At 41.9% G+C, this 19,967-nt stretch overlaps 2 protein-coding genes across 5 annotated transcripts; one reads left to right on the forward strand and one right to left on the reverse strand.

The window, feature by feature from the left end:
- Window positions 1-494: 494 nt before the first annotated feature.
- taf10 (TAF10 RNA polymerase II, TATA box binding protein (TBP)-associated factor) lies at window positions 495-3,107 on the reverse strand. Its single transcript, XM_084479070.1, has 5 exons — window positions 2,672-3,107; window positions 2,223-2,380; window positions 1,459-1,523; window positions 1,038-1,152; window positions 495-819 (listed from the first exon to the last, which is right to left on the reverse strand). The coding sequence occupies exons 1-5, from the start codon at window positions 2,796-2,798 to the stop codon at window positions 730-732; spliced, it is 555 nt and encodes a 184-aa protein (XP_084335196.1). The 5' UTR covers window positions 2,799-3,107; the 3' UTR covers window positions 495-729.
- A 533-nt stretch (window positions 3,108-3,640) lies between these two features.
- On the forward strand, window positions 3,641-10,859 carry LOC311359977 (uncharacterized protein; the record flags this gene model as incomplete). Of its 4 annotated transcripts, none has more annotated exons than XM_084480045.1 (15): window positions 3,698-3,833; window positions 4,027-4,128; window positions 4,237-4,321; window positions 4,408-4,481; window positions 4,627-4,686; window positions 4,860-4,967; window positions 5,079-5,135; window positions 5,449-5,579; window positions 6,484-6,538; window positions 6,773-6,865; window positions 7,058-7,192; window positions 7,516-7,617; window positions 8,254-8,415; window positions 8,605-8,803; window positions 9,399-10,859. In XM_084480045.1, the coding sequence occupies exons 1-14, from the start codon at window positions 3,795-3,797 to the stop codon at window positions 8,743-8,745; spliced, it is 1,344 nt and encodes a 447-aa protein (XP_084336171.1). In that variant the 5' UTR covers window positions 3,698-3,794. The 4 variants fall into 4 exon arrangements, with proteins under 4 accessions (XP_084336172.1, XP_084336173.1, XP_084336171.1 ...); XM_084480044.1 differs by having other exon boundaries at window positions 8,605-8,795; XM_084480046.1 differs by lacking the exon at window positions 9,399-10,859 and having other exon boundaries at window positions 3,641-3,774; window positions 8,605-8,745.
- Window positions 10,860-19,967: the final 9,108 nt, after the last annotated feature.

Raw genomic sequence — 19,967 nt, forward strand, 5'->3', positions numbered from 1 at the left:
TTGGACGAACCAGCACCCGCTTAGTCGCGCGCATTATGGAAATTATTGTTTGATTCGTTTTTTGTTGTTATTTGGGTCCGATATCTAATAGACATTCCGTCTCCTCTGCTCCATGTTAAGCCACGACTCATTTTCACCCGACGGTCCGACAAAAATGTATGCTGGAAAACACATAAAAATGCTGATGCATTTAACACTTTCAGCACCAGGATAAGGGAGAAGGAGTTCGACCGGTCCGCAGATCAATGTAGGCCTATATCTTTTTTTTTTTAAAATTTAACGCTTTACCCCGCCCCATCCCTTTTTGTCCAATGATTGAACGGTCTTTGCACACATGTGTGTTTGTTGTCAAATTCTGGACCTGTTGCGAAAATTGCAATGTGAAAAGGAATCGCACCAAACCAAGAGAACCAAGGTGTGAATACGCTGCACCAAACCAAGAGAACCCTGGTGTGAATACGCCCTAAAAATAAGGTAATACCCGATTATTTGGTTTAATGGAGGGCTTTTATTATTTTCGATAAAACATTGTAATTTTACATCTTCTCTCATTGTATGCAAGTATGCTAAACAAAACATAAGGAAAACAAAGAGTAAAAGTGTCTGCAAATGCATTACATAGTCTAATAAAGCACCCTGATTAACAAATTGTCCTTTGCAAAAGGCCTTTACAAGCACTAGCGGGTCAGAGAGTAAATAAACTAGCAAAAGCAGAAAACTAGGGGGATCTTATGTGAAGTAATAAGGTTTCTTGACGTTTACTCCGTATTCAGTGAGGGCTGGACTTAGGTCCTCCATGGTCAAAGTGTACTTCTTATCCTAGATAATGAAAAACAGACAAAGAAATACCATAATGACTAATGTAACACACACACACACACACACACACACACACACACACACACAAATACATATAAACCCACACCCACAACCTTACAATTAGCATTACATATATTTATACTGTAACCTTGTACCAGGAGAACAAGGTTCCCAATGGAATACTACAGTGATTTGATCGAAATTAATCTTTGACCAACCTTAGTCTTATTCCTGGAACTTCCGGAAGCAGTGCCCTTCATTTTACAGTACTGAAGGGCATCGTTGGCGATGTCGGATATGAACTTCTGAGATGCTAGAGAAATCAGACGGATTCTGGAGAGAGAAAATACAAATTAAAAAAGGGGATGGTTTGGGTACTACCGGTAGTTTTTACTGCAATTTCTCACATGCTGCTACTGGGCATAGTGGGTGGATGGAGAAAAACATCTGCTTGTTGCAAGTATTGTTCTTAAATAATTTATCTCCCTCTCATACACTTACACACTTTTTATTACATATTTGATGTTAAAACAGTTCAAATTGAAATGTCTGGATAATAGCGACCTTTGAGCTGTGCACAATTTAGTGCCTCCAACCAGTTGAACACTGTAATGAAGCTGGTTCTTAGGTCATTCTTACATTCTTGGATCGGATGCCTCAAAGCCAGCCCGGTTGAGGTAGTAACCTGTGACCGCATCAGGAATCTAAAAAGAAAAATCACAAATCATTATTTCATGGCTAAGTGAACACCAAAATCCCTTTTATCTGTGGAAAACGGTTCTGTTTGGTTCTCACAAAGAATTAGTGAACATTTCTGTGTTGGTTTTGACAACATTTTTAGAAACTTATTAAACCGGAGAAATTCTCTGCAAAATACAAGACATCTGCTGCTTCCTGCTACAACAATTTCCAGAGCGGATGTTTTGAATTCGCTGTGGATCCAAGTTCGAAAGAGTGTGATGTGGGTTTCGATAACATTTGATAACACCCCTTGCACTGGCTTCTACGGAACACAGTGGGTCTGCTTTTTTATTTTTTCCTCAAACAATTACGACTGTTGAAGTCACATTTTTTGAAACTCGTAGATGGGAGTTCTCTTGCTAAAACAGGGTTTTACTAACCCTTTAATGATCAAAACCGCTGAATTTAGATACAATTCTTACTGTACTGTATTACTGTACAGTATGCAATTATTATAGATTCAGACACAATGGAAGTCTGCAGCACTGATTATTGGGCATGAATTGCTGTTTGGCAGAACATATTCACCGGCCTTATCTATTAAGAGAGAACACAAAAATGTGTTCAAAGGGGTGTTACATACTCACATTTGAATAAACAATAAACATGTAAGCCCAATTCAATGTGTGAGTGTTTGAGTGTATAGGTTTGATGTAGCATACCGTGGGAGTGTAGTCTTCCAGTTGCATAAGGAAGTCTGCCAGGGGTGTGGTGGAAAGGGACGGCTTCATATCACCATTGGCAATGCCTCCAGGAACATATACACCGTTGGATACGGATGTGTCGGGTGATGGGGTCACCATGGTAGCCGAAGTTGAGGCTGTAATGATTTAAAATGCATTATTACAAATGTATTCACTTAAAAACAATGAAAGATTATCTTTATAAATGATAAGTGTTCAAACAAGGCATCTGATATAAAGCCCCGTTAGCCTTAGGCAGAATTGGAATGTTGCATTTACAAATTAGATTAGTCGATTAAATCAGATTAAAATAAACGTAGTCAAGTCATGAGTCCTGATTTGGTGACATTCAACAATAAAAGTTGAATTATTCATTATCACAAGACCCAGTCATATATACTCTTGTAAGATAGAGAGAAGCGACATACCATTACTAGCCAGCGAGGGGATGCTGGCTGCATGTGCTGCTGGATTACTGTTTGTGATGCAGTTACTTGCGATGGATGCAGTCGTAGAGGAAACTCCAGTGGTGACCGATTGGTTGACGTTATCCATTCTCACAAGATCTCTTTAGTATCCAGGTAAAAATAGTGTAGTAATGAAGTGTTGTGAAGCCTGGCGCTGTCTCGGCTTGCCTGCTAACGTTACCTAGCCCAGACCGACCACAGCTGATGCACACGGTCGTTTCCTCAAGTTATGGTCAAATGTTATAGAATGTGCAAACGTTACAGAAGTAAATTAGAGTTGAATCGCGCTAATGTAGACCAGAGCTTGAAACCATAGCTACCAATATCCCTTAGCTTTTACGAAATGTTTTTCAACCAGGCGTCACATCCCGCGTGTCACGTGACCCGCCGAAATCCCGGTGGCCGAGAGGAGGTAAAGAGGGCAGCAATACGTTGTTTACATATATATACGGAGAACAATGCTTGTTTTTGCCTCACAACTAAATACCAACAAAATATGTGCGCGAAGGGATTTGAACAAGACCAATTATCCCCTACGAATGACTTCGTATTATTTGTTGTATAAGCTAAAATAAGCCATGTAAAGCTATCAAGGAAGGCGGAGTATATCCGGTGTATTATTTTCAAACTAAAGCGAGCGTCTTTGCCGAAATCATTAAACTCAATCGCGCTTTTATTTTGATGGCAGAAGTAGTTTATTCAGTTTTTTATCCTTTGTGCGCTTCAGTGAACTTCCTTTGGAGACTTATTATGGTTATACCAATTTATTGCCATTATCATAGCCGTTTGTGTAGCTCTCACCTCCAACAACATACAATAACTATGCAGGGGATAATTATTTTGACTCTCCTATGTATTTATTGTAATACAATTAATTGATGAACAGCCATTCAACGTAACATAAAACGTCACCGACGCTAGGGGACGACACGCAAGTGTCTGCTGGTTCTTTTAATCGGCCTTTATAATCGAAGTAGCGTTGCAAGAGGGTCTTATTTATGGATTACAATTATGAAGTGATTATTGGTTTTCCACGTTGACTCATCCACATCAACCCAAGTCAGGTGACACTCTCCTGAGTAGAATGTGTAAATGTGCTAATGGGAACAAATCTGAAAAACAGGTGCCACTCTATTTTATGACGGAATACTCAGACTTTAGACCTTTTCAATGTTGCTTGGAGGCATTCGGGAACTGACCGTCGTTCCTCAACAAAGTCTTTAACTACGATCCACATCCAACTGTATTAGTAGCTAAAGATAACGTCACAAGTTGAATGTAACAAATGAGTAATACGAATCTATTTACACCCACAGAGTTGCACCATGCCGTCCCCCGTGTCTGTCATCGTGGTGGGAGCGGGGTGCCGCGGCGAGACGTACTCACAGTTTGCACGCATTTACCCTGATCGAATGAAGGTCAATATGTTTGCCTATAACTGAAAGTCAATCATACTTTTCCCATCCACAGCGTTCAAAGACAAAACAAATGCATACTGTGTGTTTGCATGTACTCATTCATTCCAGGTGGTCGGAGTTGCTGATCCTAGAAAATTTGCTTGCAAGAAACTTCAAGAACAGTATAATATATCAGACGAAAATATATTTGAAGGTTAGACAAAAAGCAGTCAGTCCTTTTCACAATATTTAACTTTGTTTTATGAGGATATTGAATTTGCTACGATATCCCCTCCTTAGACTGGCATGTGATATTGGAGAGAGAGAAGTTTGCTGATTGTGTTCTGGTATGCACCCCTGACCGTCTTCATAAGGTACAATTTACTTCAGTTTAAGTTCAATTCAAAACGTTTCCCTCTAGCACACTCAATACACCCCAATCATGTGACAAGATGATAAGGCCTGTATGCTGAATCTGTGCACAACGTTTAATAATTTGTCATCATTTGTCTTTACCAGGAACCTGCGGTTGCCTTCGCCAGAAAGGGGTACCATCTCCTATTGGAGAAGCCAATGGCAGTGAGTTATTATTCTGTAATTATTCACTTATAAACGGCTCACATAATCAGATAATTCAGAGTCACATATAGATCGTTTTTCTGTAAAGAAAATGGTTATTGCAGTTAACTTTACATTGTAAAACTGGTATTACGATGATTTCCTTCTTCTTCTTCTTCTGCTTATTCTTCTAGACCACAGTGGAGGACTGCACGGAGATAGTGGCAGCATGCACTGAGGCTGGCGTGATGCTAACAGTGTGTCATGTCCTTCGATACGAGCCCATCATCCACAAGATCAAGGTACCCTGGCAGCGTCCAACTTCCTCCTGAATGAAGGCTGTACGGTGTGTGTTGAGGTATGGATTATTCATATCGATCACGTGGAACTAAAAGTGAAATGTGTTGTTGCAGGAGCTGATCGATTTCGGAGCTATTGGGGACGTAGTCCATATTCAGCACTTTGAACCAGTGAGAAATTTCCTTGCTCATTTCTTTTGATATCATATACAACCATATCTTTGGAACTGAATATGTTGACATATATATGCATTAAGGAAGTGCATGCACTTTACAGTCATACCTTTTTTTCGAGTGGGGTTGGAAAATAATTTAGAAACCAAATTATAACAAGTAAGCGACAATGTTTTGGTTTTTAACACAGTTCAAAGTGTATGGCGAGCCCTTGGCCATTTAACTGAATTCTTAAATTCATGAGTACAAGTCAGACTGGGATCTGGACCCACCAAGCCGGCCTCTAAAACCAAAGCCTCTTGGGTTCCAGGTTGGGTGGTACCACTTTGCTCACTCGTTTGTGCGGGGGAACTGGAGGAACGAGGCGGAGAGCTCCTTTGCTCTGTTGGCCAAGTCGTGTCACGACATTGACCTAATACATCACTGGGCCGGAGGCCGACGGTAAGCCAGTAGTCAACCTTCCAACTATCTAGTAACTCTCTGTCTTCACGTGCGTAGATGTAGGACATGGTTAATGATGTTCTGAAGGACTCAACCTGGGAATGACTAGACAATATTTTGTAGATTGAACTTACTAAACGTACACACGTAATTTCACAAACCTCTGTTTTGACAGTGGGTTTTGACACAGGTTGCTTTAGAAACATGGTTGGTAAAGCAGTTTTTAAGGCATACCAATGCCGTATTACCATACTGACCAAGCTCCCCATACCTCCACGCACTCCCCCTCACATATTTCTCAAAAAAACACTGACTTTTACTGCTTGTCCATTTTTGGGTTTCTCAACTGTACTGTACTGTCTGATGCTACTGGATACCCAAGGGGAACCATTTAATGCAAATTGTGACAAATTGTGACAGATGCAGTTAGCTTGGTTTTTCCCTTTTTGCATAATATGACACATTGTTTGACATTCTCTCTTTTTTATTGCTTTTAAAAGTAATGTTGATTCTTGAGTAGTATACTGTAATTAATTTACTTTGGGCAGTGGACAGTGGCCATGATTGGGGGGATGGGGGTTGATGGGTAGGAGGAGATTTTCTGTTCAAATTTTGATCAGTTTTCCCAAAAACTAGTGTTGGCAGATTGGGCACTAATAACTGCTTAACCTGTAAAATGCTTGTTGCAGCTTTAATTCTTATTACTACCCTACCCTCTGCGGTCACAACTAAAAATGCATAAAACTACATTTCCCATCTGGGATTAATGAACTACATGTTGTCATATATTTCATAATTTTTATATACTGTAAAAATCCAACATAGAACTTATCTTAGAATACATTTTTTTTTAGAATTAATTTTAAGCATGAGATACTTAACTATGTAATTTTCCATTTGTCAGGTGTCTTAAAGTGTCATCATTTGGAGCACTGAGCCATTTTCGAAAAGAAAGTAAGGTGTGTGTCACATTGCCTGAATACAACCATTATTCATTTTATCTATAGCCCCCATGGTATACCTGAATCTGGGCTTTATTGTGTTCCCCAATAATATGTAATATTTAAGATATTTTTGAAAGACTTCAGAAATCGGAATTTGTTGTTATTTGTTAATCTTAGACTTCTGTCGTTAATCTATTAGTGTAATGTAACGGTTGTAAAGGTAGTTTGTTATTGGTTATTTTCTTGTAGCCACCCGGTGCTGCCAATCGCTGCCTGGACTGTACAGTAGAGGGAGACTGTGCATACTCAGCCAAAAAGATATACCTGGAAGGCGTAAAACGAGTAATATCCTAATTTATCTTAATTACTTGAACCACTATTTATTCTGAGCATGCATTGAAAAACCTATCCAGAAAAACTGATTTCTAGGTGTGTGTGTGTGTGTGTGTGTGTGTGTGTGTGTGTGTGTGTGTGTGTGTGTGTGTGTGTGTGTGTGTGTGTGTGTGTGTGTGTGTGTGTGTGTGTGTGTTTCAGGGTAACGTCGGCTGGCCTGTCTCTGTTATCTGTCCTACGTCACTGCCAGACATCGAGTCGGTGACCGAGGCTCTGAGGACCGGACCCTACGGCCGCTGTGTCTATGACTGCGACAACGACGTCTGCACCAATCAGGTTAGAGCGCTAAGTCACCTGCACCAATCACTTGAGAAACCATGAACGTCTGCACCAATCAGCCTACAATAAACAGGAGTTATGCACCAATCAGGTGGAAACACCCTGGACACCCAAGAGAAAAATACATGTTTTTGTGTGTGTGTTTTATGGATCAAAAGGTACCAGGTCCCATATAGACAGCCTACCTGTAGGTAACCTTCAGCAAGATGTCTACCCCTCCCTAGTCCCTGGATTATCCCTCTCTCACTGTGAGTCGCCTTGGATAAGTGTCATTTCACTCAGCCATAAAGTCATGTGTGGGTAACTATCATCCATTCCAGGTGGTCAACATGGAGTTTGAAGGCGGTCTCACTGCAGCCTTTAGCATGGTGGCCTTCACCGAGTCCATCTGTCAACGCAAAACAACCATCTATGGCAGCAAGGTAGGAATGTCCCACATAAAGCGTTAGGAGCAAACACCTTAGAGGTTTTAAATCAACGTGGGCAGTAAGCAGGAGGCGACAAACAGTCAGTTCATTATGCTCTTTACCAAATAAAATTCAGGCGTACTCCTGGTTTTTGGCAAACTGAAGTAAAGTAAATGATTAATTAACTGCATTTCATAGCCAACTGTGAATGCAGGGAAATACATAGAGTGAAATGGAATAAATAATGCGTAATTTCTATCAATCACTAAACTATATATTGTTCTATCTATATATTGATTAATAAGAGACCCAGGGCAAGTGCGCAGGAAGTGATGTCATGAGCAGAGTAGTGAATCAAGCCTTGGGAGATGCTTAGTGAGAAGGGAAGAGCCAGATTCATCCTCAGTCATAATTGTGCATGTTATTGTACCATTGTCTGCAAGAAACAGACAGTGGCTTCTGTGCATGTTGAATACTCTGCCCTACAAAATGGATGTCCTTCGTTAAAGGTGCAGAGTGGAGGATTTTGTGGTTATCTAGTGTTGGGGTTGCAACCAATTGAGACCTTTATGTCGTCTTATTTATAGTCACTTTTGCAGAAAAGTCGTCAACTATATGACTTCATGTACCATGTCCCGTGTCTTCCACTAGGGGGAGCTGTCCTGCGATGGCCATGAGATTCGCGTGTTTGACTTTGTGAACCGGAGAACGACCACTCACACGGCCCCCAACCAGACCCCGCAGGGCTTCAGTATGAGCGGCCACGGAGGAGCCGACTTCAAACTGATAGAGGCTTTCATTTCAGCCGTGGCAGTGAGTGTTTTTTCTTTCCTTTATTTTAGGCATACTATTTCCAAAATTTAGTAAACCTGGGTAGATTTGAAAGTTTCTGACACCAATGTCCTCCTTTCGCAAATGTCTTAATGAGCTCTATAAACGATAGAAGGTGTATTTGTCTCCACACAATTAAGGATAATATAACGATTGACCTACCCTTGACAGAACAACGACCCGTCCTTGATCCGCTCGGGCCCAGAGGAGACCCTGCACAGCCACCGGTTGGTGTTCGAGGCCGAACGATCCAGACGAGAGAGCAGGGTGGTGAACTGCAGTGCCATCGACCACCACCAGGTGTCGACATAATGCCTCGACCAGCCAATCAAACGCCAACATTAACAACGTAACCATTAAAGGTACTATGGTAAGAATGAGAAATGTCTTCTCAATACTGGCCGCTTTGGCCAGTAAGTCTACTGCAGCTTGCATTCAGAGCACTGGATATTATGAATGTAAAATCACAGTTAATATAAAACATTCACAAGTGTTTAATGTAATGAATCAATAGCTTCTATTGATTAAAGCGTTGCTGCTATTTGGGTTGCTGATTCATGTTGATTCATGTTCGACTAATGATAACGTTACATATTTAAGTGTCATAAATAAAAGGCTGACCAGTATGTCTTTAAATACTTATAGTACTTACTTAGTCTTATAACTAACCTGACAATCCAATAAGATAGCGCTATTAATGATTATTGATTGTGTGTTTTGATCTAAGCCTTACTTTTTTTAATAAAATGTCCTAAATGTGCTAAATGTGCTAAATGTACATTTATTCCAATATCAATGTCCTTTACACTGTTATTTAATTAGCAATTATGAAAGATTAAAATAAAATGCTGCCTTGCTGTGTGTGTGTGTGTGTGTGTGTGTGTGTGTGTGTGTGTGTGTGTGTGTGTGTGTGTGTGTGTGTGTGTGTGTGTGTGTGTGTGTGTGTGTGTGTGTGTGTGTGTCAGTTGACAAGGGGGAACAGTACATCATTTCCTCCGCGATAAGGACAGTGACTAAGAAGACTTTTCTGACTTGTACAAAAAACGATGGACGGATCAACAGAAGATAAGGAATGCAAAAATGGTCAACCAGTTTGGTCAAGGCTCTTTCTCAAGTCTAGTCTGTAAATTTCCACCTCTTCTCTTGTCCCACTGGAGGCATTACCATGGTTACCACCAGACCGGCTCTTTAACTTTAAAGGTGCGGTTGTAAGATTTCAAATGTATTATTGAGTGTTATCAGTGATTAGTAATTAGTGAGGGAAATACGCTGTGAGAATACCTTTTTCTAGAGGACTGCGCCTTCCTTCATGTGAGACAATGTAGATACTAGACCGCTCCTGGCTCGTTTCTGACTAAGCAGGGCTTATCTTCTGAGATTGGTTCGGGGAATCTATTTTTTGCTTTTGTGAAACGCAGCCCTCCTCGACGGTGGAGAATCGTAGGGAGGGAGCAGAGATATTTATTTGACTTAAAAGACATTAAAAACTAATAATAGATAATAGTTATGTCAGAGGAAACACGTCCATATGGTACAAGGACACAACGAGCAGCAGTGAATGAAATAAAACATTTGTTCATAAAAATAACCAAATTTAAAGGAACAGTTTAAAATGCCATTTAAAATGGCGACTGTATTTAATAGCCTGATTAAACCCAGACAGTAGTGAATAAAAAATGTTTTATTGATCATGAGTATCGTTATATCTTTCTCATGTATGGATACACTCAATAAGACACATTTTCAGTTTAGCATTACAGACAAAAAGGGAACCAGAGAACCAACTTTGTTCACTAATAATGAAACGTGTATTATATGTATTAGGACTTTTACTTTGACAGAAAGTACTGTTTGGTGGGCCTTACCATTGGGTCCTGGATGGAGGGGATTTTCAGTTATTAAGTGTAGGATATGACTCTTAAACAATGGACTGACGCCAGAGGGACTGGGCCAAATACGCACCCCTGTCATTTGGATCAGTCATAGCTGTGACTGACCAGTTCTCTCAACCAATCAGAGAGCTTGCAGATCCCCGTGGTACATGTTGGTAGACTGTTTATGTTTTCACCAGAGTGTTAATGTGAAAGCGTGGCGCAATTGGCTCAAATTAAATAAATATAAGAGCCCATGGCCTTGACATCTGCCCACGCCGTTCCCAGAACCAGCAGTGTCCCTGTGTGGGCCTCTGTTTAGTTTGTACAAACAAAGTATTCCACACCAGACAAACAATAAACTACCAATATTAGTAATCGGTCACTGTGGGATATGTTTAAAATGTACCTAGCAAATTCTCCATCATTTGCCTGTAGTTACATTTGTTTTTTGATCCTCAGTTTGTCTGATCTTTTCTCATCTAAATCTTAATATTGGATGTGCTTTTCCCAGGAGATAAATACTGCTTAAATAAACCCTTGTGTCTAAAACTAGCTATTAAAGTGTACACTGAAAGTGCCTCAAAATGTGAAGCAACCCCCAAACCTAATAGACATTCCTACGTAGCTGTCAGAGGATCAAAGCAAGCTGGTGTCCAACCAATGTGATCCTATACCTTGGACCTTACAGTTGTGGTACAGAATACGCCTAAAGGCCAGCAGATGTGACTCACATTGTGTCATATAAGCCCAGTAAAAAGGGCATTCCAGCTTTATCAAGGAACTCAACTCCTCCTCATAGCGGGTGCCCGCAGTTAATGTCAACATGAGAGGGAACCATTGCTCCATAGGCCAACAACGATGACTAACCACTAGTTAGCCTGTCCTTTAGTCAAATATGATGAGTGAGCCAATCCCAGTGCCCGTTTATTATAAGAGGAGTGTTGGTTATGATGGGGGCAATCAGGGTGCGTATAGAGTAAACACACAGAACTACCTCCCACAGGTGGTGGAACCTGAGCGGCACATTTATGACCAACCCTTGGGATGACATCACAGCTGGGAATGGCCACACCTTTTGGAAAACGTTTTTGTTTTCTTTTCACATGCTCTAATGCTGATAGTATATATATATGGTGACAAAAAATGGCTTTATGTGCAATGTAAGCTTCAATGGCATGGCAAAAATTGACTCGACTCACATTTGATTTGTTTTTTAACTTCACACAAATAAACAAAAGCACGACACACATACACACATACACACAGACACACACACACACACACACGTGCATACCAACACACAGTGCAGTGCCAGATGCACAGACTTTTGGACGCAATCCCGCTAACTGAGTCAGCAGCTGTATGCTAGAGTGAGTCATCCTTTCATTTCCCACAGTCTGCCCCTCTCTCTCTCTCTCTCTCTCTCTCTCTCTCTCTCTCGCAGAGCAGCACGTAGCCTGTGTTCTTCACTGTGTCTTACCTCATAGAGACGTTTCTTTGGTCTTCCTGTGCCATGGCGTTACTTGGCATAATGGGGACTTCTGTGATGAGCCCATCACTGAGCAGGGGATATGGAAAGGGTCATCAATCAGGGGATGCACCAGGTCTTGATTGAATAGGTGATAGCGAATAGTGATAGTGATTATAAGGACAATGCATTTACTGTTATCACTTTTTAATTATGTAATAATATATGTAATACATTCATTTTAAGTTTAGGGGTGTGTGTGTGTGTGTGTGGGCCTGCATGACTTCTTGTGTGTGTTTGTGTGAGTGTTTCTGCGTACCTTCTTGTGTGTATGGTGGGACTGACTGAGGGGTGAGGGACTCTACTATATATTCTTCAACCTCAAATGACCGGTAGGAAGTGCCTTGGAAAACTACTGAGATGACAGGAAGTTGTTAATTAGCTGCTCCATTCCACCATGGCTGCTGTTACGGTAACCTCCACCGGTTGCTATGTTTCTGCTTAGCACCAGTAACCCGGCAGCTCCTCCCGCTCATATGTCCTGCGATTCAAGTGCCTTGCCCGGAAAACATGGTGCGGCACATTCTTACGTATGCTTTTGATTTATCAAAAGGCATCATCATCGGCGTGGTGATGTCACATCCTTCTTCCGGCGAAACGATGCCGAGCACATTGGATAACAATGGGGTAAAAATAGGGCGGTCGAGCCAGGAGGCAGTAAAACGAGGAGAAAAAAAAGAAGGAAAAGAAGGACAACAGAGGGCTCGGTACGTCAGACTCCTTCCCGGTGACTCAACAGGAAGTGATGGGAGCAGAAGTCTGGCGAAAGGGAAACAGACGGGAGTGGGAGAGGGAGGAGGAGGAGGAGGGAGCATTAAAACGAAGGGAGAGAGAAGTAAAGTTAACTTTGTCATGCCTCAGGATTTCCAAACATGTGCATGAGTAAAAGGAAAAGGGCAAGAGAGAGAGAATGCTCCAGCAAGGGTTCTCTGATGAAATCTTGAGACGGGCGGCCAAGAGAGACTACGTAGTCATGAACGAAATCGGACACAGATGTGTGGTGTCACACAGACACACACACACACACACACACACACACACACACACACACACACACACACACAATCAGATGGAGGTATCTTTGTAGATTAGTCATTTGTGTATATTTGATATTTAACCGTGTAAATAGTTTAATAGTTTTTAATTTTCATTTCTGGCCCTTAACATGAAGGGATTGTTAGTTCAATCATCTGTTAGACAAAGTTTCCTCATCTCATAGCAAACACGAGCTCTGCACAGGTTTAACTAGTGAGTCAAGGCCTTGTTGGGAGTTGATTGCGATTCAGCGTAGGCAGTACAAGCGTAGTCACCCATCCAGTGCTTACACTTGCGCTTGTGCTAATATTTGCACTGCGTTCTGTCTAGTTTATTTTTTGCAAATAAAAGTCAAGGTTTTTTGCGAAATTTGTACATGTGCCAAGGCAGCTAGTTGATCTTTGCTCTATTTCACCACCCCTCAAGAATCTAACTTTAGGAGGACTTGATTTTAAATGAACTGCGGTTACTCTTAATTCAATTCCTCTTTATCTTTCTTTCTCCTTTGAGAACGAATTGGACGTCAGCCTGACAGCACGGAGGGGGGGGGGGGCTTTACTGAGGACAGGGGCTGCGGGTAGGGAACCTTCCGGGCCATCAGACAGCGTTTCCTGGAGGAGTAGAGGCTAAACAATCCGCAACTTTTGTGGCAGTGAAATCAGTTTGCCACCGGGCAGTTAATCACTACACTGCTCTTTGAATCTTCTTCTCTCTATGAGGTATTTCCTGTCTTTGTTTTCAACATCGTTTTTGGGCTCTTGGGTTGAGTATGCTAAGCTCCAGAGGTGTTATGGGATGTATTGCCCATAATAATGTATCTGCTAGCTAAACTAGTAGCTATCAATAAGGTGACAAGAAACCTTTGAATCCAATGGTTGCTGTTTCCGCTCAAGCTAGCCAAAAAGCCATCGCATCATAAAGAAGTCATTCCGTCCTGAGGCCACTTCCTCCCACTGCATTTTGACTCTCTGATAAGTCTGTTTGGTTTTTTTCAACTGAATGGGTCAAAGGCTGTTGTGGGTGGCCCAGTCAGACATTTTAGGAGTCTGCTTCCGTCCTTACGCCTCCGTCTTGTCGTCCCTGACCAGAGTCACAGTTCATAAAACAGAACCACGAAAGGGGGGATGTTTTTCACATCACCCTATCTGCATCCGTGCGTGACTGCATGAGTAATTACTTCAAACCATTTCAAACTGTTGTTGGTGAAAATATAAAAGGGTTCAGGATTAATCATACATCCCGGGGATCCATGGGATGGAGGAGGACTTAAAACACTTGGAAGTGAAACTGATTTTTAGGAGCTTGTCATCTCCTGGACAAATGAGACTCTCCTTTTATGAGACTTTAATAGACTATAATCGACAAAATAGATTACAAAAACGTTGTAAAACAAGTGTGAGTGTGGTGTGCCGGATGTCCATGCTTGTAGTCATGAGGATATTGAACCAGTGCACTATTGCTCTGTGTTTTTAGTCATAGGCCTTTAGCCTTGTGATACGCAGATGAAAGTGTGGAATGTGTGGGAGGAGTTTTATCTTAAACAGTATATACGACCGTCAAGGACTATGTACAGGTAGGCTACTTTTGAAAATGACAACACTTTGGTTTCATAAATTTGATGTTACCACCACACCGGACACAGGTTTTTGCTTCTCATGTTTTGTTATTGTTTCAACTTGGTGCTGGTTGAAAATTGACCTAATTGGCCATAGGTTAGAACCTATTTGACACCATGTAGTGCCATACTGAGCCAATTAGAAACAGCTATTCCTATATCATTGTGTATTGCCATTGATTGTACCTTCCTCTTGTTTCTATTTCAGTATGATTTTTTTTTTAATGTGGTTTTGAGGCTGTGAAGTTCATGTATTGTATTGCATTGCTGGACATATTTTTGAAAAACAACATACTGTTTTCATATATAGTAGGAATTATCCATTTCATATAGACTGAAGAATACCATGATAACAAGTAATACCTCATGAACAGTAAATTCGAGGAAAGGAAACCAAGATTAAATGTAATTCCTTGGCATAAGGAGATGTGATTTTGTTAATGCAATAATACATTAATTAAACATGAAGTTGGGGCAAAAAGATCACTTCAAATTGTATGAATTTTCCACTGAATAAAGTTGTGTAGCATATACTGTAGCCTACATGTTTGCATGATTGCTCGTGTTTTATAGATATCAGAGGGCCTGTCGGTCAGCCGTGTATGACTACTCCTTAATAGCTGTTTCATTCAGTTTGTTCACAGCTGCTTTCTCCATATGAGATATTTCCCTTGACACAAATATCATCTGAGCGAACCAACATAAATGTCCTTCCCATTGAACATGTATGTTCTCATTCACTGCGGGGAGTAGGCCTTTCCTATGCTAGCGTAGTTGTACGATTAACTGAGACAAATATTCACTTCGAATGGACACTTTGTCACGGAATGCCCAAAGTGTTGGACTTTGAAACTCTGAACACCTACATCCAAGTCTAATGGACGGAGGTGTCCAGGTTGAAAGCGGGCACTTCCAATTCCCAAAGTGGTTGACGGTGAACATTGTATTCTAATGGTTAATACTGAGGGCTGAACTTTGATTCAGAGGCAGTGCGTGGGTGTTTTGCTGAAAAGACAAAGTGTGTGTGTGGGAGTGTGGGGTGTGTGTTTGAGAGATCTACCGGGGAGGGAGGGGGGCTGGGCTGGGGGTGGGGGGGGGTGTGCAGATGTTGCAGGGGCTTGTCTGACCACACTGACAGCTGTGAGGGAGAGAGGTCTCTGAAGACAGGAAGTAACTTGACCCCCCCCTTCCCCCATCCCCCATAGCCCTCAGCACCACGGGTCATTAGTCGGTGCCCACACACACATACACACACACACACACACACACACACACACACACACACACACACATGCACACACGATAACGCACGCACGTATGCACACACACACACACACACACACACACACACACACACACACACACACACACACACACACGGCTACAGGGCATAGTGCGTGGATGGAGGGAACATCTGCTTGTTAGAGTATGATTCTGGAATAAACATCTAGTTGTGAACAGTACGATTCTGGAATAAACATCATGTAGTGAACAGCAATGATTCTGGAATAAACATCTAGTATCTAGTAGTGAACTGTAATGATTCTGAATAAACATCTATAGTGAACTGTAATGATTCTGAATAAACATCTATAGTGAACTGTAATGATTCTGAATAAACATCTATAGTGAACTGTAATGATTCTGGATAAACATCTAGTATCTAGTAGTGAACTGTAATGATTCTGGATAAACATCTAGTATCTAGTAGTGAACTGTAATGATTCTGGATAAACATCTAGTATCTAGTAGTGAACTGTAATGATTCTGAATAAACATCTTTAGTGAACTGTAATGATTCTGTAAAAGTAGTGTACTAGTAGTGAACAGTTAGGAACGTGGAATAAACATATATAGTGAACAGTTATGATTCTGGAATAAACATCTTTACTATACTACACTATACTAAGAAAAACTATACATACTATACTGTACCATACTATATTACTATAGCCTACTATAGGCCTAAGCTACTATACTATACTAAAAGCCAATGGTTTAGTTGGAGCATATCATATATTGATATGATAAGGAATGTTCAACGCACTGTAATGTTTCTGACATCCATTCTTAGGAAAATAATCACTACCATTCCAAAGTCTAAAGCCCAAAAGAAGAAATATTAGAATTCATTATTAAATATTTTGAAGAGAACCTTGCGTGGAGTAGTTGGACACGAGCGTAGTAGCATTGATTATAAGGAGAGGCTGAGAGTCGCGTCACAGTGAGCAATGCATTTCACCACTCCAGTGTTGATTCAGAGGAGGGAAGACGCACGTGGTTGGACCGAGTGACGGTGACTCCTCAAGCAGGGAGTTGTGTTTGCGTTGTCCGACGGCAGAGTGAACCGAGGCGAACATGGTCTACTAGGAGTGCCATCTATTCACTGGCGTGACCACAACCGTGAGTACATTCAGTTTATTCATCGGATTAACACTGTTTCCCGTGAGCAGATTTAACTTTGTGCGGTTGAAGGGATTTACACGCGGGGCGAGAGGATAAAATAAATCCACAAATACGTTCGTCTGAGAGTCACGGAGGCGATGTGCCTCGGCACCGCTTCTCAGTTTTCTAAAGCCAGTGTTACTCTTACAAACGAGTACAACAACAACGTTGTTTGTTAAGGGCTTTTGTACGACTTTCCTACTGGTGATTTCCTTTACCTTTCCGGGGATTTGGTGGGGGAACCGGACAGTGTACGCCATCGGCTCCGGGTAGTGAAGGCATTCTGGGACACGTCCCGCCTGTTACTTCATGTTCCAGTGAGCCGGGCAGAGCGCTTCCTCCAGTGGGTTAGCCTCCCGCTAATGGCCCGTATCACAACTAATTGAGTCGTTCTGGATCTATTCAGCGCTTCAACGATGTCAAATGTTACAAAAAGTAATCGAGCGTTGGACGTAGAAAACACAGGCTGTAATGTGAACAAAATGTCTTATCTAATAGTCCCACGATTTCAAATTGTAAAATTCGCAAGATATGCCCTAACGTTATGACTAACAACATTTTATCGCACATCCAATGTCTAAAGGGCTAGTGTTGTCAAAACGACGAGATTCGCTCACTGATGTAATGGCCTTCAATTGATCTATTTAAAAAAAAACTCTGATAAAACCCGAAATTCAAACGTGTCAGTAATTCATCAATTCAATGTATAACGAAGTGAAAGCTGACTAGAAGAAGAAGTCTCAGAAGGGGGACCCTTCATTATCTTGGAATATTTTGTTCTTCAGAGAATTATCCATATCAATCGAATCCTTACAACAAAGTAATCAATAGTCATTTGTCACACCACACGAAAGGTTCAATTCAAGGCTTTTCTCTTATGCAAACAAGTCATGGCCGATATTGTTCATAGTTCATATGTTCATAGTTACTCATCATACCACTATATTATATGGAACAAAATGGGCGCTACAATAAGCTTGATGTTTGATTTGAAAGAAATTATAGTTACTTCAAATGAACCATTGCTGTACTTGTACGTTTGTCTAGTAGTCAGTAGCCTACAGCCTGCAGGCTAATAGAGATAACTCTTCTTAAGAGACACAGAGACAGACAGAGAGAAAGGCTTGCTGGAGGGCTGGGGATCAAGAGTGTGCGGCACACCGTCTGACTAACAAACATGCCAGCATGGGGCTGTTCTGTTCTCTGGAGGGTCCGTTGAGGAACACCACATCTTGAGTGACATCATGACATCGGGGTTCACAGCTCCATTCAGGGACATTCAAAGCCCTCTAGGGTAGTAATGTAATATAATCTCTCTGTCTCTGTATCTGTCTATCTATCGCTCTGTCTCCCTTTCTATATCTATATCCCTATCTCTATCTATCTATCTATCTATCTATCTATCTATCTATCTATCTATCTATCTATCTATCTATCTATCTTTCTATCTATATACAGATACAGATAGTCTTTATCTGTTTGTTTATCCATCCATATTATAACAGCTATATGTGTCATTGTCATCATCTGTCTTGTCTGTCTCTCTGTCTATCCAGCCATATAACAACCGTATAATATATTAAACCGTCATTGTCATTAGGAGGTTTGCCAGCCAAGCTCATAACTCAAAAATACAATCTTGAGATTGTTGTGTTGTTTGTCCTGTTTGTCCGGCAGCAGATGAATGGGGCTGCACTCCGAGTGAGGCATGGGGGTTGTAGTTGTTGTCATTCTCTTTCTGCATGTGCCAGTTCTCAGCGACGATGACAGCAGGCTCCCTTTGGACCATCTCTGGTCTCCCAGCCCAGAGGAGCTTCTAGCCCTGATCTCATGGGAGGGAGAGAGAGAGAGAGAGAGGGAGAGAGAGAGAGAGCTTGGGTTTTAATGGTTGCCTCTCAGCGCACCAAAGAAACACAAAGGGCCATTCATGGTGTACCAGAGTGGACCCATTCATTCACGCTTACTGAGTAATTGCCGGTAGAATCCGTGATTGTTCAGCCTCTTCCATCTCCGGGGCCCACAGACGGATATGACGCCAGAAGCAGTTGTTTTAAGACGGTGCGACATTCATATTAAAATACATGCATGGATGTGGGGGGGGGGGGCAAGTTTGGTTTGTACCGGCTTTCGCCGTGCATTATGCAAGAGCTGCATTTTTTGGCGTCCTACATTCTAGGGTTCAAGAAGCCGTTACGTAGCGTGCCGTGGCGCATTGTGCTTGCGGGCGCACAGACGTGCTACAGAGCAGGGAATGTCGATGCAACATAAACGTGTGGTGGGGGATAGATGAGCCATTGTGTGCCGCTCAGATCACAGGCCCGCCCGTTGAAGTGGAAGGGGGCGTAATATGTTGATATTTCCTGATATCACGCAGTACTGAATCATACTTACAGTAAGCAGTGCTCATCTACAGTATACTGTAAATGTGCGTGTTGTAGTGTATTCATTCATAGTTCACAACTTTCTTTGCGATAGTTCTTAACTTCAAACACAGTGGAAACCCGGATCTACTCAGAAATCATGTGTTTTGGGGGCCTTCAGCGGATCATCACATGGACACAAGTGGAATGCAAAGTCCAAAGTGGTCTAAAGTCAATAATAGTCTGATGTCCAAAATAGTCTAAAGTCTGAAATCCAAAATAGGCTCTAAGTCTAACATGGCAGTCTAAAAAAAAAGACCCAACCCGGCCCTGAAAGGAATCATATTCGACTTAATAAAAACCTGTCAACGTATCCCCACCCACACCACACCCACCACCGCCGCCCACCACCCCACCACCCCACCCCTCCGTCATGCGTCATTGGGATACATTATTACAGTGGTGAGAGCTTCTGTTGGAGGAGGAGGAGGAGGAGGAGGAGGAGGTGCCGGTGACCCTGAACCGTGACAGGAGATGGGTTACCAAGGCCTCCCGCAGGTGGGCGGGAGGACGAGAGTGTGGGGACCCACACCTGATCCCCCCCCCCGCCCCCCCCCCCCCAAAACACACACACAAACGTTTCCTCATGGAGTGTGAGAGACAGACAAAAGAGAGAA

This window comes from Micromesistius poutassou (assembly GCF_964030765.1).
Source record: "Micromesistius poutassou genome assembly, chromosome: 15".
Taxonomy (NCBI): Eukaryota; Metazoa; Chordata; class Actinopteri; order Gadiformes; family Gadidae; genus Micromesistius; species Micromesistius poutassou.

What these genes read in the sequence shown, in the direction of transcription:
- taf10 (XM_084479070.1), bottom strand. Translation starts at nt 2,798, where the DNA reads ATGGATAACGTCAACCAATCGGTCACCACTGGAGTTTCCTCTACGACT. An exon ending in CCCCTCGCTGGCTAGTAATG is followed by an intron (nt 2,381 to 2,671) that starts GTATGTCGCTTC and finishes AAATCATTACAG; the next exon opens with CCTCAACTTCGGCTACCATG. An exon ending in GTTCCAGGAATAAGACTAAG is followed by an intron (nt 820 to 1,037) that starts GTTGGTCAAAGA and finishes TTCATTATCTAG; the next exon opens with GATAAGAAGTACACTTTGAC.